General features: G+C 48.9%; 1 protein-coding gene across 2 annotated transcripts in view; it reads right to left on the bottom strand.

Moving 5' to 3' along the window:
- Positions 1 to 17,487, bottom strand: part of EPHB1 (EPH receptor B1) — a 425,029-nt gene that overhangs the window by 250,657 nt on the left and 156,885 nt on the right. For both annotated transcript variants that reach the window (XR_012380507.1, XM_073899766.1), the window contains exon 3: positions 11,143 to 11,824. Coding sequence is in view for 1 of the 2 variants with exons in the window: in XM_073899766.1 (XP_073755867.1) it covers positions 11,143 to 11,824 (682 nt within the window). In the remaining variant the exon portion in view is untranslated. The remainder of the gene's footprint in view (positions 1 to 11,142; positions 11,825 to 17,487) is intronic.

Here is a 17,487-nt window from a genome sequence, read left to right on the forward strand (position 1 = left end):
AGTTACTTAGCTTCTTTGTGCCTCGGTGTCTTCAACTGAAAAATGAGGTTGATAATCATATGTACCTCATAGGGCTATTGTAAGGATTTAAGAGATAATGCAGGAAACAGAATTAGGCAGAGCATGTGGTACATAGTGAGTGCTCTGCAAAAGATAGCCACGCTGTATTAGTGGTTCAGTGCAAGCTGGAAGCCAATCCAGAAAGGTTTGCTCCGTACCCACATTATAGCCCTCACCATGATTGGATGATGAACTGAGGGACTGCCCTGAAGAGTGTGTAAGCTGCTTCCTTAGCTCAAGTGCCCAGGGCAAGTTAGCATTCTTTTCAAACATCAGTCATTTGCATATCATCCTTACTGGTTTGGGCCATATCTATGCACCAGGTTTTTTAATGTATTATTCTTCTTCTTTAGGTTGACTTATTTTTTTAACCCGAATATATTTATTTTAACAGAAAAGTAGTGAGGAAGGAAGTGGGGTAGGGAAAAGGAAGGGGTGGGGAGGGGAGAGGAACACAGAGGAGGGGAGGGGAGCAAGGAAGAGGGGAGAGAGGGACTGAAACAAGGAAGGGAGGAAGGACGTCTGTGGCCTCAGAGAGAAAGAAAACCTGCAGAGCTGGAAGACAAAAGCCACAGAAAGAAGAGGCAGTACGCAGCCGCCCAGGGCTAAGACCAGGCCCACTGGCAGAAGCAGGGCTAGCGGAGGGCTGAGCTGTGGCCTGAAGCACAGGTGCCTGGTCAGGGGCCAGACTGACGCTGCTGGGAAGCTCTGCTGAGGGTGGGTTGGTGCGGGAGAAATGAAGAGGAGGCTGAGGCAGGTGAGGGCTGCACACTAGTGATTTAGGAATGGGCAGATGAGGGGGAGCCACCAGGGTATGAAGAAGCTCGAGGACCCAGAGGTAAGCTGGAAGAATCGAAGGAAAGGATGTGGGGTAGGAGATCTGGGTCAAAGGATGAGAGGTAAGAGATGTGTGGGGCAGAGCAGGACTGCACAGGGTGAGCAGGGAGGCCAGAACTGGCTCCAGGCAGGAGACGAAGGATGGGAAAAGCAAGCTGTATTTCCCATTAAACCAGGTTGGCTGGCTTTCCTGGGACTGGACTGGGAGAAGGGGCTGGCCCTTGAGCACCAGAATCTGCACCTGCCCTGTCCCATCTGCAGACCAGTCACCTGCCAGCGACTGAGAAACGCCAACATGGATGAGCAGCATGCGCCGAAATGGCCTGATGCTATAGGTGGGCAAAGAGCAGATAAAAGGCAGGATGCCCTGCAGGAGGGAATGAGACAGAGGAAAGTGAAGTGTAGACCATGTCATGCATGGAGGGAGCAAACTCCAAACGGTCTGCAACAAGCAAACTCACCCGATTTAACGATGTGTTAAATGGGCACACTTGTCAAGTCCTGAACGGGGCAACACATGGAACTCTGCCATGGTCAATGCCCCTCATAGCAAGACAAATGTAAATTGAAACCACAGTGGGAGGTCAGTTTTCATCTATCAGATAGGCAGAGATAAAAATGGCAGACATTTTATTCTCTTGGCGAAAGTGTGGGGAATAGGAGCTCCCTTACACCATTAGAGGTAGCAAAATTGGTAGAAAACATATTTTTTGGAGGACAATTTGGGAATATCTATCAAAATTAAAAATTTATATACTTTGATTCAGCAATTTTTCTTCTAGGAATTTCCTGCATCCTTAGTTCTTAGAAAAGTGCTTGGCACATAGAAAGTCCTCAATAAATATTCATTGAATAAATTAATTAGTGAATTTGACTCACAGACAGGCTTGCACACAAGTACAGAGATAAATGCAAGGATGTTTGTTGAAACATTGTTTAGAAATAAATAACAAAAGAAAACAGGAAGTAACCCAAATGTATATAAGTGAAGGACCCAAAAGTCTCACCCATTCAATAAAATACTACAGAATCATTTTTTAAAAAGAGGCAAATTTCTATGTAACAGAGCCAAGCTATCATTAACCTTCATTGTTAAATAAGAAAGGCATGGGGGGACTAAGGGGAAAGCCCTGTGTAATATGGCCCTATGCAAGTGGGAAAAAGATCCATATTCTGGGTGTGCAAATGCACACATCTTCTCTGCAAGAGAATATCAGAAACTGGAACAGCGAGAGACCCTAGTGAGGACCAGAGTGGGAGGGAAACTCTTTTCATAAGTACCACCTGTTCAAAACACTTTTTTTTTTTTTGAGAGCGAGGGAGAGACAGAGAAATCGTGAGCAGGGAGGGGCAGAGGGAGAGGGAGAATCTTAAGCAGACTCCCCGCTGAGTGGGGAGCCCCACGCACGGTTCCATCCTAGGACCCTGAGATCATGACCTCAGCTGAAATCAAGAGTCGGATGCTTAACCAACTGGGCCACCCAGGTGCCCCCAAAACATTTTAAAATAACAACAAAGGGTAATTTGGTGGAAGAGAGATTTGCACAAAAGTTGCACCCCAGGGACTGGATCAGTGGGCCCCTGATTCAATGCTAGGAAGAAGGGTTCCAATGAACCAGGCTGCCTCAGGAAGTCCAAGTGTCCCATCACTGGAGGTGTTGAAAAGCAGGCTGGGGGACCACTGTGGGAAAGCAAAGTGTAACCTGGTGGGCTGGACTCACTGTCCTTAGAGGTCTTACCTAGCTGGGAGGGGTTATCCTCCACTGGGTCCCACCAGGGCCACAGAGCCCCTTATGGCTCCCTTGCCCTCTGGATATTGCAAGCACTTTCCGAGAACTAAGAATGTAGCAAATTCTTAGAAGTAAAACTCCTCAATCTGAGTATAGAAGCATAAAGGGCCTGGCATCAGCAGCTGCCCAGTAAGTACCTAAAGAAAGAATGAGCATAGGTACCACTCAAGCCACATGAACTCACATGTGGAATCCAGCTTGACTGAGGAATGGAAGGCCAGAACTGCCCAGGCCTGCAAGGATGTGAGCAGAGCAGGTCCCCAAGGGTCATATCCAAAGACCAGGTAAGTCCAGCTCCCACTAAGAGTGTGTGCCCTTAGGGTTGGTGGGCTCTTCCAGACAGAGGCCAAGGACAAGCCAGAAACCAAAGGACCTGTTTCCTTGCCCAGCTCTTCCTTTGACCTGGGCCCTACCCTCAGTGAAAACCTGTTAGGGATGGGTTTGACCCTCCCTGGCCCTGAATGTCTGTCCTGTGATACCAAAAAGCCTCCTGACAGTCCCCACAGTGCCTCCTTACCCTCACCAACCTCTCCAGGGCCTGATGTGGCGGAGATGATTTCCTCCTGAGCCCCTGGCCATGAGCACTTGGCACGCACACCCATGAGTGCGCGCATGCACGTGAGTCCAGCATATCTGCAGCTGCACAGACTCGCTCTGTAGCAGGCTGGGAGGGCACACAGGAAGGCAGATGCCCTCTGTCATGGAGACCAGAGCCAACCCAGACATATTCCTCTATACGAAGCCTCATCTCCCCAGGATTTGCCTGCCTTGCCCTCATTAGCTGGCTCTTGAAACAAAAGGCTCAGCTGCCCCATCAGGTAACTGATACTCAAGCTCTTAGTTCAGCCAGCAAGGAGAGTGCAGATAGGACCTCTACAGGAAGAGACCCCCTCCCCTAGGAAAAGGCCAAGAGTGCCCCTTTCTCACTGTTCCTGTCAAAGTGCTCTTGGCAAACTGAGGTTTGCTTCTGGTGGTTTACCTGCATCTGGGAGGCACTCCTTCTCTGCTGGCAACTGCCCTGAGCTGACTCTCCTCAGTCTTCTTCCCCCAGTGCCTTCAGGGAGAAATGAGACCCGGGAGCATTAGGGCACTGTCAACACAGCTTGTCAACGGCCAAAGGCCAGTGGGAAAAGAATTTAGACCATCAGAGCTCCTTGGCGCCCAGAACTGGAGGACCCCACTCAAATTCAGTATGATTTTCATCTTCATGATTCAAAATCAAATGTAGTGATTCCTCACCCAGGCAAGGGAGTTTGTGTGGATGTTTGTGCTCAGGCAGGGACTGCCCAGCTCCAGAGAGAGATGGGGACAGGAAGCAAAGGGAGTAAGTCTGACCACCGCCCTGCCTAAGCTGGGGGCCCATGCTGGTCCTTGATGCCCATTAGACAGCCACAACCGGGCCTCTAGTTTCCAGCCCCACCACCTGCCCTCTGCTTTTCTGTAAGCACAAAGCCTTAGACCTCATCCTTCCCCGGGAGCTTGGGGTTGCCCCCCACCCTGAGAACCTGTGTACCCTCTGGATGGCCTCACAAGCAGATCAACATGTCACAGCATCTGGAGAGACAATACTACACCCAGAGAGGTTAAAAAGAAGATAGTTATAGTCAATGTGGAGCTCTGTGCTATATACAGTGTGGAAATGTATAGCCACAGAACATGGCGCCAAGAGCCCAACCCAAGAAAAAACAAGGGACAACACAGACACAAGGGAGGGAATCCATGAGAGAACAGCTGAGAAGTCTGATAGCCCTGAAGATACATGTTGTGTGTTGAAGGATGGTTAATTTCAACAAAATCCAGTCTGGGATGCAGAGGTAGATAGAGGCGTCCCCAGACCAGGGGTCCTGATCCCTGCTCTGACATTAACTAGCCAGGGCTCTCTAGACTGGTACCCACAAACACTCCCTGGCCACCCTCTCTCTGTGGATAATGTGGTAGTCAGAATAGATGGTCTCTCAGCATCCCACAAGCCTACCCAGCCTGGGTAGTTTCAGACTCTCTAGTTCTTCATGGGCCAATGAAGGTGCTCTAAGTAGCCCTAACTGGACTGCTAGCCCAGTGACATTTCCACTATGCACAGCCTTTGAGTAAGGACCACATGGTGTCTCTGTCGACATCTTTGATAGCACACATTTATTAAGTCATGGACTCCCACCTAGGGCAGCTTGCAGGCACAGAACCCTGCCAAATCAATCTCAGTCACTCCAGCGCCGACCTGGGAGAATCACAATTGTTTGGTCAACATTAGTGGAATTGGGGTGCTTCTACGCCTGTCTTTCAAAGGCAAAGGGGCAGTGCAGAGCACAACGGGACTTAGAACCCAACGCTCCCCTTTCTTCCCCCCTTGCCATGCCCTACTGCCACCAGGGTCCGGGACCGAGTGCTCACACCCCATACGCTGGAGTCGGTGAGGCCGTGGGGCATCCTTCCAGCTCTGTTTGCTGTTGTTCATGCCGGTGTCACAGCCCATTACATCCAGCCAATTACACAGGATTCCTCTCTGGAGGGCACTGGGCAGGGCCACCGTAGGGAGCAGAGGAAGCCCGAGAGACTTCTAAATGAAGTAGCCTGTTGGGAAATCCTATTATGAAGCTCATCTTACAAGGCTGCGGTGTTAATGACCCTGGCCTCCTGAGCCCTGAGCAGAGCTGGTCTCCCTGGGGCTTGAGAGGAAGCTGTCTAGTGCAGGCTTCCTTTCACTCCCAGCCAACAGCTGATGGGCTGGAGTGAGTGGACGGGGTTTCCCAATGCCCTGGATGCAGCTGTCAGCTCAGTGCACACATGCACACACATGCGTACACACACACACACACACAAACACACACCTTCCCCTTGGGACCCCACCTTCTCTTTCGGCACCCAGGATGAGGATGCAGTGGAAACCCAAAGCTGGGATGAGCAACCCCAAGGGAGATGGAATTGGCCCCAGCAACTTTTTTCCAAGGGGAGCTAAATTAGACACATTTTTCTCCACCTTCAAATCCTGCAGATTTTTCGTCTCAACTCCCCCAGGCTTATAAATTGGCTCATCTCAGCCATTCAAGTTGACAAAGGCGCTGAAACTGTTGAAAGGTTCAAAATGTCCCTTGGGTTTCCAGGCATGAAGGAATTTACATGTAGGTGGAAAATTACCAAGGAAAAAAGTCCCTATTTGGAGAGAGAGGAGTGCAGAAGCTGGGGGTGGGGGGGAGGAGAGGAGGCCTCTGGGGCAGTGGCAGGGAAGTGGCTGGCCTGAGGATCACCTGGGAGGGCCACACACGACAGTGCCAATGAGGTTTCAGGCCCTATCTCAGGGCTTTGACATGCACTGGGGTAGGAGTAGGAGAGACATGGATGCACCAAGAACTGCTCTGGTCTACCCTAGAAGTTGTGAAGGCCCCACTAACATCCGGAGTTGGAATGGTCTCAGCTGACCTCAGAGCCCCCTGGAAAAGCCATATGGATTCCTGGTTCTGGAACATGGATCCTCAGCCCCAACCCTGACCGGCAGGCCCTGAGAGGGGCATAGGAGTCCTGCAGGTTTGACCGTGCCCTTGATGACAGCAGTGGCACCCCTGATGTTTGTTCGCAGGACAGTCTTGACTGACGCAGCTGGTCCTGGCCAGCTGCAGGGAAAGCTGTTCCTTTCTGTAACCCTTAGACAGTCATCCCTCAGCTTTCTGACCCTCTCTCCTCTGCAGGCTTCCTAGCAGCTCAGGGTGTCAGGGCCCTACACAGCCTTCCCAGCCCCTACTCCAGGTGCAATGATGCTCTACTCCCTGCTGGCCAGTCTGCCCCGCCTCCAGCCCACTCCTGCAGTCCCTCTTCCCAGATGCCTTCTACATCCCTTCAGGTGCGCCCTTTCTGCAAATCCCACAGGTCCAAGATGCCTTCAGGGACCTCTCCCAAGCCCCCTTCTCCTCTACTCCAGCAATACAGATGGTTCTGGTCTAGAGCTTATATCTGGGGTTCTTGGCCTGGCCTCCACTTATATCTCAGAAGAGGTCACCTGGGGATGTCATTTTATAAAACCTTTCCTGTGGCTTCTCATGCTCACCCTGGGATCAAGAATCACTGCTTTAGATGACCATCATCCTCTCTCAGGCTCTGGGAGTCTTCTCAGAACTTCAGCTCACAAAGACCACCTGCCTACCCCACCTGCTTCAAGGCAGGCTGCATAAGCTACACCTTCCAAATGTGTGTTACCTGACTCACTGACTTGTTGAGGGACAATGGATCACACATATGTGCTGATCCCTGGTCACTGCCGGACAGTCATGGAGCTGGGCCTGCATAGGTGCAGACAGGTGATGACTGAATGTTCAGGTGTCCTGCTGAACTGTGTCTCTGAGTGGGGATTCCACATGCCACCTTCCTTCCAGAATCTTATTCTCTTAGAAGCCAGAGCCAGATGGTGTGTTTTTGGGCTTAAGGGCAATGACATGGCATCTCGTGGGCTTCCAGAGCATTCTCAAATCCATTGCCCACTAGATCTTCACACGCCCTGAGAAGCAGGCAAAAAAGATGGGGCTATCATGGGAAAGGACCTACCTAAAAGCCACCAGAAGCTCACAGCAGAGCCAGGCTTAAAACCAGCTCCTGTCTCTAGGTTAGGCCTCTTCCACCTGGATGCACCCCCTTCCCCCTTTCATCTCCCTGCACCCCCCTTGAGTGACAGCACCAAAAACGAAGGCCTGGGCCCCATGGGTCAGTGTGTGCCCTCAACAGTAGTGAGCCCGGACTGGCCTATTCCTCCTGGAGCAGGAATAAGGGAGGATGACAGGGAAGGTCATGGAAGGCACTGTCGTTCTCTGAGTCCTGAATGTGGCTGGAAAGGCAGGCTAATGAGGCAGCTCCTTTTGGAAGCTCCAGGGACTACACCTGGGAGGGAAAGCCAGGCCCTCAAGGAGCACTCAGGGGCAGAAACAGAATCAAGTCCCATGCTCCAGCTAGGATCTGGCTGCCAGAGGCTGTCTTAGCACCTGAGACCCGTCCCTGGGCACCTAAATGGGACACTATAGCCCCGAAGCTTCTAACAGACAGCTAAGAGGCCTTCCCATGCCAGGTTCCGCCTAGCAACTGTGAGTCTCAGCCCAGCCATCCTCCCCAACACCCGCTTCAACTGGTGCAATATTTCAGGCTCCACAGCATAGAGAGAGCTTGCAGAGCACCAGCTCTCAGTGTCCCTGGCCCCAGTGAGGGACAGACTGCAGGGACCCACACAGAAAATCAACGTAGCCATCAACCTGAGTAGGTAAGGTATGCGGCAGGTAAAGAAAAAGCCATGATTGCTCATTAATCCACTAGACTATGAGCATAAGGCTTGAAGTTGGGGCAGATGGGCCATTTTCCTAGTAATTAACAATTTCATAGATGGGGTCAAAGTCACTGGCAGGGTCAGCAGGTTACTACGATTCTGCCTGATTGGCCCAACCTGTGTGAGCAGAAAGGATGAGTCTGGCAGAAGCCTAGGGTCATGGAACCCTCTAGAAAGTGCATCTGCCGCTTGCTGCACATCCTAATGTGTAAGCTCCCCCCCACAGCTTTCTCTGCCTCCCCCTCCTCTCATCACTATCCTCTTCAGAACAGGAGCAGCTCTAGGCCAGGACCACTCTTCACTGGCTGGGCTGCCTAATTGGTCTCCAGGTGTTTCTGCACAACTGAACGACTGGTCCCCATGAATCTGACAGGAGAGGCTTTAGCAGATGCAAAGTGAAAGTCAGAATAAAGTTCCCGTCCATGTTCAAAATATGTCTTGCCAAAAAATAACAGAAAGGATATTCTATAGATCTGACACAGGCGAAAAGGCCCAGATTCAAATTTCCAGAAAAGAAAAATCTATTAGGTCAACATAATTGTGTGAAGCCCAGGACCATCCAGGCTTTGCCCAGCCAGATTCCAGGGCATTCATTCTCAGGGCTGTGTTGGAGGAGGGGAGCTTGCCTTCCTTCTCCAGTCCTACCAGGACAACTGACAGAGGCTCACCCACAATTCTCTGGCATCCCCCATTCTCCACACTGCTGGCCTCATGAAAACTGGCTATACTAAGCAAGCCACCCCACAATGCCTGTGAAGGGCTACATGGTGCCCACCTGACAGCATAGCATGAGCCCCCAAAATGGGTGGGGTCCCCTTGCTTGGAGACACACCACAGGGACCAGTCACAAATCCTTCCACCTGTACTGCCCATCTCCCTCCAAAGGGTGCAGAGTCCTCCCAAGATCACTGTCAATGGCCAAGGCCTCTTCACCTCCCTGGGGCAGGCTGCTAAGGCCTGGGAAGGGAGCTCTGGCTCACCCATTAAAGCCAGATTGCCAGCAGAACCAATGGCTAAGATTTGGAGGATGCATCTTAAAGTTCTTGAGACAGAAAAATAAAGGCGCTTCTCTGCCCTTCTAGGGCACTAAGCTCAGCCAGGCTGCTGGGCTGCAAGATCCATGATGCCACCAGCCTTTCCACTCTCCACTCTCGGAGTTGCCATCAAAATGTGGCCTGTCTGTGCCTCTAAAATGGCAAAGTGACTGTGTGTGGTGTCCTCATTTCCTCCAGCCTCTGATGTGTTTGCAATAAGCCATCAGTGAAATCAAGCCAGGTTCATAATAACTCTAGATGAGGAATGTCCACCAACAGTCAGAAGGGGATTGGAACTGGGCGGGGAGAATGGAAAAAAACCACTTGGATTTACATATCTGTCTCCATAGGCCCTCCCACAACAACCACAGGAGGTGACTGACAAGCAGCATGGACAGCAGAACCCCCCAAAAGAGAAAAGTTCCAATTAGCCCAAAGAAATGAGAGCCTGCTCCCAGAGTCGCAATTAAATCAGAACCAATCAATGCTTGCTCCGGATCCTGCCATTCTGCTTGGGAAATAATGAGAAAACGGAGAGGGCCCCAGCCAGCAAGTGCAGCATGGCAGACTTCTGAAGCCTGGAGAAATCACCAGCACTATTGCAAGCATGCCTGGCAGCTGTGGCACCTGCACCTTTAAGAACTCAGCCTAGTGCCCAGGTCCCCACTCAGACCCTGACAAATGCCCAAGAGGGCACCTCCTGCCCCACCCCCAACCAAGAGGACAAAGAGGAGTGCGGTGGGGCCAGGCAAGGCCGGTTTTAAAACTGTCTGCCTTGATTCATCACTTGATCTGGCACTCTCTCCCCTCTGTTTCCACACCATCCATCACGGGTACCATAAGCAAGAAATCCAATAAAGACACAAAGGCCTAACTCTCCATTCTCAGCAGGTCTCAGAAAGGCTGTGAGTGCACCAGCCCAGGCAATTAGCTGAGTCCAAAGGACTGCAGGGCTGATGGGCATTAGCAATCCTGTGCCTGGTGCCTGGCTGCAGGCATTTGGGGAGCAGAGGAAGTGGGAAAGGAGATAGGCAAGGACTAATACAGCTCCAACTACAACTTGTCCCCCAAAGGTCTGGAGCAACCTAGCTCATCAACTAAATGATGAGCAAGGGTCAAGGTGGTCATTTCTGGGTCTATGTGAATCTGAAGCTTTGACTGCCATGGGCAAAATTTCATAAAAGAAAGCATTCTTCTTTTCCCCAACTCTGGACACCCCCCTACCTGTGTTCACCTTCCATGAACTTACTAAAGAAATGAACCGTGGGCTCTCTAGACCCTCCTATTCACTCTCGGAGAAGAATCTCCAGCCAGTTCAGCTCATTTATTACCACTGGACATGTGCTCTCCTGGACCGAGGGGAGCCCATGTGAGCAAACAGCTCCCTGACACTCCCCAACCGCACCACTCTGTATCATTCAAGCAAAGGTTATACAATAGCTGGTACCACCTTCCCCCATTTCTGGTAGTGCATCTCCTGCCAGGACACATGAAAGCTAGGCCCCATCCCTGCCCCAGGACTTGGCATTGAGCCCTGGGAGCAAGATAGGTAAGCACAGAACTTCAAGTTCACGAGCTCCATGGGTCCAGGACCAAGTTGGGTAGTGGGGAGCTGAACTGAAATGACCTAAAATATTTTCCAAATCCAGTCACTTCTCAACTACCCTTGAGTGAACTGTCCATGACAACCCCAATCCTGCATGCCTGAGTGCATGGGACTTAACATGATACATGGGTGTGCATGTGTCTAGGGGAGGGAGGGCAGGAGGAAGGGGGAGAAAGTGCAGGTACACATGTGAGAGAGAATATGAATGTCGGTGGCCCAAAACTAAATATAACTGAGTGGTTATTAAGTTCTTATCTACCATTGGGAATTCTCCCTATCTCTTCCCTCACCATGAACACTGGCATTCTGGTTGGACACAACTGAAAAATCATCATGCCTTGCACTAGGGATGTAGGTTCCCCGGACCTTTATAATAAGCCATTATTATATGGCTTATTACATGCTTATAACATGCTTCTGTTTCTTTGTGACCCAGAGCTGGAGATGGGGAAAATTCGCAGATCAGGCCCTGCCCCAGGTGGGCAGGAAGCAGAGGCCTTATGAGGCCATAGGACTTACCCTTGCAGGCCACACTGTTCTCAGCCTCATAGCCAGGCTTGCAGGTGCAGCGCCCAATGGGCACCATCCACTCTCCATCCCCGTTGCAGTAGAGTTTGATGGGCACGTCTACTTCCTCTGCATTGGGGATGCATGTCCCCCGAGCAATCACCAGAGAGGTACTCTCTGCCCCCGTCATGGTCTCTGGAAACACCGCAAAATTCTGCACAATGCTGGGACACTTCTTGAAGAAGACACGAACGGAAAGGAGAGACATACAGGCTCCATAATCCTGGAAAGCGAGGTAAAAACCATTCCGAGTCAGAGGCCCAAAGCTCCTAACTTCCGTGTTGACCTTCATCAGTCTTCCCCCAAAGTCCACCTGGGAGAAGCTCTCATCTGCAGCAATGGTGTCTACTTTGAGGTAGGGGGCCTCAGACCAGAAGGCCGACTTCTTGGTGGCAATAACTGAGTCAGTCTCATAGTAGTACAAGTTGAAGGTCTCCTTACAGGAGCCTGGGACGTTGGGGAGGCTGCTGCAGTCTCTCACAGTGAAGCGCATCTCCGTGTAGATGCGGTGAGCCCCCCGCCGGTTGATGAAGGTGGTGAGAAGCCAGTTGTTTTGGTTGGGCTCGAAGACGTTGCACACCTGGTAGGTGCGGATGGTGTTCAGGTTTTCATCGTAGCCACTGACTTCCTCCCACTGAATCAGGCAGACCACGGACGCACACATGCAAAAACACAAAAGAGAGACTAAGAAGACCCAGAAGAGAGGCAGAGCAGAGAAGTCTGGTGCTGGAGGGGGCCTTACGAGCTCACCAGCCCTGCTGCTTCACCTAAGACAGGAATGCCCTAACCCTAACTTGCTTTTAAAGACCTCCTCATAAGCAGAGTTCAAAAATTTCTCTGCTGGCCCCCCTGAAATATAACAGGTTTCCCTCTAGAAAGCCTTCCTTCATCCAACCAACAGCGCTCCTGCTGTGACTATGGCTCATTATGTCCACAGGGACAACCAGCATCTTCCAGGCCTAGGTGACAGCAGAGACTTGAGACCTCAGTGCCATGGCCTCTCCTCCCCACAGCGACCCCCGTGGATTAGGGATCTGACTATGGGACACCCCTCACCCTGGAAATCTTCAGTTCGGAACCTCATTTCCTTTACTGTGGTGAAGCTCCTTTAGAGTCATGAAAAGCATGTGAATATAAGGCTTTTCAGAATTTCTCAACAAACGGAGATTCTCATAAACTTCTGTTTTATAACATCAATCCCTTTGAAAGAGCTAGACCAGAAAACTTGTAGGAGTAGGGGCTACTAAGTGAGATCCTTAAGGAAGCAAATCAAGCTTCATTGTGTGCAAACTGCTAGCAGGGACCCGATGGAAGGAAATGCTGGAGGATATTACACAGGGAGGAAGGAGGGCTTCTTTGCAGGGGAGAGAAAGCATGCTTTGCATTGGAAAAGAAAACTCATTTTTAGCAGCCCTCTAGGCGGGAAGGAGAAGAGAAACATTGCATTTATTAAGTATTGTCTCTCCATCTTCCCTATAACACTGAAAACTAGATACTGTCACCCCCAATTTACAGATGAACAGATATGCAATTCACCCATGGTCACATGACCATAAGAGGAGACAGGATAGAGAAGAGATAGGAAGAAGTGCTTTGAATGGCCACAGAAATGCTCCTACTAACTTATTTCAGTAACAGGTAATAAGGGGCAGGAGGTCCTTAAAGGCACGGCTTCCTTAACCAAGCCGCTCTGCGGCAGACCGGGTCATTCTTTCTTCCTTGGGCTGGCAGAGGAAGTAGCTGCCCATCCTGGGGAGCTCTCAGGACCCTGACCTCAAGAACTGGGGGTATTCCCAGGAAGTTTCAATACGTTTGTTAAATTCTGTTCTGCTTGCCTGAAACAAATAAGCGACAGAAGAAATTGAGCTTCCTAAAGTGAAAAGAAAAAATAAATTGAGATCCTTGATCTTAATATTTAGCAGTGGCAAAAATAAATGATAGAAAATAGTACCCATTTCTCTAAATACTGTGCTAATTGCTTATTGTTCACAGTGTGGAGCTAAAATAGACAAACTAGAATTCTTTATTTAAAAAAGTTGAAGTCAATCTTGTGTGCATGGAAAATAGACACAGTTGCTTCTTGCACAGAATTAAGCCCCCTGTAGGAGCAGGAGGGCTAGGCTGTCTTTCAAGCTTATGCCAGAGCATCTGAAGACCAGGCATGGCGTGGAGGAAAAAATGGGCACATGGAGAGCTGTCCCTGCCCACCCAGCCCTGTAGAGTGACCTCACGGCCACTCCTGCTGCCGGGGCCCTGCCCCCGAAGCACCTGAGTAGCAATCCATCCAAGCTCCTTCTCCCCCCACCCCTGCCAGCCCCCCAGGAAGGTCCCTTCCCCAGCCTGGAGTCCTGGATGAGTTCCTTCCAGATCCTTGCACACTGCCAAACCTCACCTGGACTTTGCTTAATTTCTTATTGATTCTCCAGATGTCAATGAACCACTTTTTATTCCTTCTTAAAGATTATGTTATGTTCTATTTAAATGTGTTTGTTAAAGTTACTTTCTGCTTGCCTGGGTTTTTGGAACCAGAAGCAAATATATTAGGGAGAAGTTGCGGACAGTGGTTTTAGTTCAAATTTTCAGACCTCTCTCCCTTCCGTGTCCACTTTGAAATAGTTTTCTGGTGGACCCTGTGTGACTTCGGAGGGAAGGATGGATTTCTTCTGCTGTTCTGCAAGTGTTTAAACAGCAGACTCCCTGTCCATTACTTCAGCCGGGCTGTGTAAAGTCTCAGCATGAACACGGGATGCCTTTGTCAAGGCACAGGTTGAAGCCCGTGGCCCCATTTAGGACAGGAACCCGTCCCAGCCAGAGTCCCCGACCCCCACTCAAGACTACCGCAGCTTCACTGCGTGGGAGTAGGAAAGGAAGCCCGCCTTTCGGGGCTCACCTTAGCACTGAGGCTGTCACCACCAGCGGGCCTTAAGTAGACAGAATGAGGCATTTCTACTCTTGTGGAGCTAGGATATTGAGAACATTTATCTTAGAAACTGACGCTGATTGGTATTATAAGACCCAACAGAGGTCATCGTTTCAAACATTAACCTCTCTGGGCCTCAGTTTTCTTATCTGTAAAATGAGGACTCATACTGGGTGACCCTGGGTTATAAAAATCCTACACAGATTTAATTGATTCTGTGACAGCTCCTAAGGGAGCGATCAAAGCAAATTAGGAGGAATACAGCTGTATATTCAAAGGGAAAGGGTAGAGAGAAATTGAGAGAAATGAAAATAACTCCCTGATGTTTGGGGAACGGCCATGACAGAGTCTCATGTTCATTTCTTTCCCTTTCTCATTCCCCTGCCAGCGGGTAAGACAGGGATTGGAAAAATAAACGTGATCAGAGCTGGCTCGAGGAGGTATGAATGCCTTCCAGGCAAGTGGCAGTTAGTGGTGGGGGCCTTGAAGAAAGAGTATTTTGGCAAGCAGAGATGAGGGTGCAATGGCATTCCCAGCAGGGAGGGACAAACACTGCTATTTGTTTGTGATATTTGGAATCAGCCTCCTTGCTTTAGAGTTATACCTCATTCACTCATCAATGAAAAAAATATTTACCGAATGCCAACTTTATGCCAGGCATTCTATTAGCCACTGGGGACAACAATACGAAGCTTATAGTCTAGTGAGAGAAACAGAAATTAGACAAATGGTTATTAAAATAACTAAATAATGACAATTGGGCTAACTGCTGTGAGGGAATATTACAGGGTGCCAAGAGGGGGTGGGCACCTGATACACAGAGGAACGTCAAGGAAGACCCTCCAAACTGAGAGGGGATGGACGGATAAGAGTTAAGTCAGAAGTGTGTGTCTGGAGGGGGCCATGAGGGACAGAGAAGGAGTGCTGCATTGAGGCCCAAGAACAGCAAGTGCAAAGGCCCTGTGGTGGGACAGTGTGGCCTGGTGCCACTGAGTAATGTCGTCTGTGTGGCAGAAGAGTCATAAAAAGCTACAGGTGCAGGAATGAGACTGAGGAGAGAATGAGTCTGGTCTAGAACTCTGAATTTCATTCTGAGGGTAACTGGAAGTTACCCAAACTCATCAGTTTTAGTGAGGAGAAGTACAGGTGATCAGAACTGGGTCTTTAGATTTCTCTGACGTAGAAACTGGGTTGGAGGGCCACCCCAATGCACGGTCAGGACAACTGGATGTGCGTATGGTGGTACCGGCAACCCATGACAGTAGGTTGGAGTAGACCTGTGGAAACCGAAAGGACATCCTGGGGTAGAATCCCAAAGTTCTCGTGGGCTGAGTTGGGGGGAGGGGCCAGAGAGAGACTTGACCAGACCACGGGTCATGCATCCCCACAACAGTCTTCAACACATCCGTCTTACCTCCCCAACCGGACCTTGAGCTACTCTGTGTCCCCAGGCACACTGCTCCCCAGCTCCCTACAAAAGAGGAGCCTTACCAGCACTGGATATCCTACCCCCCAGATGTGCAGCACCCAGATCCTTTCAGCCAAGGCCCGTGTCAGCCCTGGTCCCCAGGACGTACTCTCACTGCCTGTCCCAAAGCTGATTTCCTAAAGGTCTTTGTTCAGTGGCAGCTTCTCAGCCTCTCCTTCCAGGCATCTGACCTACGCCTCCTGTATTCCTTTCTATAATTGTCTTTTCCCATTAAAATGACAACAAAGCACCATGATTTGCTTATCAGCTTGGCCAAAAATTGGAAAGATAAAATATCAAGTCTTGGTAAGAATCTAGAGCAAAGGGTATTTGCAAGCCTACTGGTGACACTGTGACGGGTGAAATCTTTGAGAAGTCATATCAGTAGTTTCTCTCAACATTTAAAATGTTGGCCACAACTCAAATCAGTAGGGAAAAAGTACATCATTTTAAGAAATCATTATGATAACTGAGTAGCCATCTGGGAAAAAACAACTTTGCCTCCATACCTCATTCCTTACTTTCAGGATAAATTCTTAGTGAATCAAAGCTTTAAACATTAAAAATGAAACCATAAAAATACTAAAAGAAGCCATGGAGACAATTTATGTACAGTAATTATGACATGAAACTCAGAAGCCACAAATGAACAGATTGGTCAACTCCATACAATTTTTTTAAACGGCATAACAAAAATGGTCGGAAGTAAAATCAAAAGAAAAAAAAAAAACAGAAACATGCTGGGAAGTAACTATTTGTAAACTTATCATGGATAAAGTGTTAATTTCCCCTAATAACGCAAAGATAATCTATATATCAATAATAAGATACAAAGACAGGCAAGGGATATTAACAAACTGCTCACTAAAAAAGAGATAGATACAGCTGATAAACATGTGAAAAGATATTGAACATTATTCAATATAAACCAAAATGGTAATTAACTACATTGTGATACCTTTTTTTTTTCTTTTTTTTGGTCAGACAGAAGTTTGATAACACACTGTGTTGGAGAAGGTGTGGAAAATAAGCACTCTGATACATAGCTAGATGAAGGGCAAACTGGTACAGCCTCTATAAAAATTTTGGGTTTTATTTATCAAAATTATAACTGCACATACCCTTTGACTCAGCCATTCACTTCTAAGATCAAGCCTCAGATATTCTTTTATATATGTAAAGATAGGTATGAACAATTATTGCCTTCTGCCACCACCACCTCCAGAATTTTATGCATGCTTAGGACACCGGGAGGTGGCTGGGCCTCAGAGGATCATGGGCCTATGGACAATGTAGCAGCCTTCTCCGATTTGCTCTGAGTAGGGACCTCTAGGAGCTTTGCACAAGTGTGGTGGAAAGAACCATTACTCGAGACTAAAATTCTCATCGACTCGTGGGACAGGGAGTGCTCAGAGTCTGAAATATTTGACTACAAGAAAATAAGGTCCAGGATTTTTCTTGTGCATCTTTATTTGTGGACTAAGATTCATAATGCACACCAATCTGACTTTAGTCCTCTGTTCTTGGAGCTCCCACCCAGACTCCAATATGGCACCTAGGAGCCTTGTTATTGTCCATCAACCAGTAAACACCTAAATAAAATGTGATGTGGCCAGACAATGGAATACTATTCAGAAATAAAACAGAATGAAGTGCTGATACATGCAACAACATGGATAAACCTCTAACACACTATGCTGTATGAGACCATATAGTGCATGATTCCATATACATGAACTGTCCAGAAAAGGCAAATCTACAGATAGAAAAGTGTTAGTACTTCCCTGGCATTGGAGATGGGAATGGGCAGTAACTGCAAATGGGCATGAAGAATCTTTTTTGGAGGTGATGGAAATGTTCTAAAATGGGATTGTGGGGATTAACTACACAACTCTGTAAACTTACTAAA

The sequence above is a fragment of the Callorhinus ursinus genome, unplaced genomic scaffold (genome assembly GCF_003265705.2).
Source record: "Callorhinus ursinus isolate GAN/ISIS: 27379988/994484 unplaced genomic scaffold, GSC_fseal_2.0 scaffold1, whole genome shotgun sequence".
In the NCBI taxonomy this organism is placed as follows: domain Eukaryota; kingdom Metazoa; phylum Chordata; class Mammalia; order Carnivora; family Otariidae; genus Callorhinus; species Callorhinus ursinus.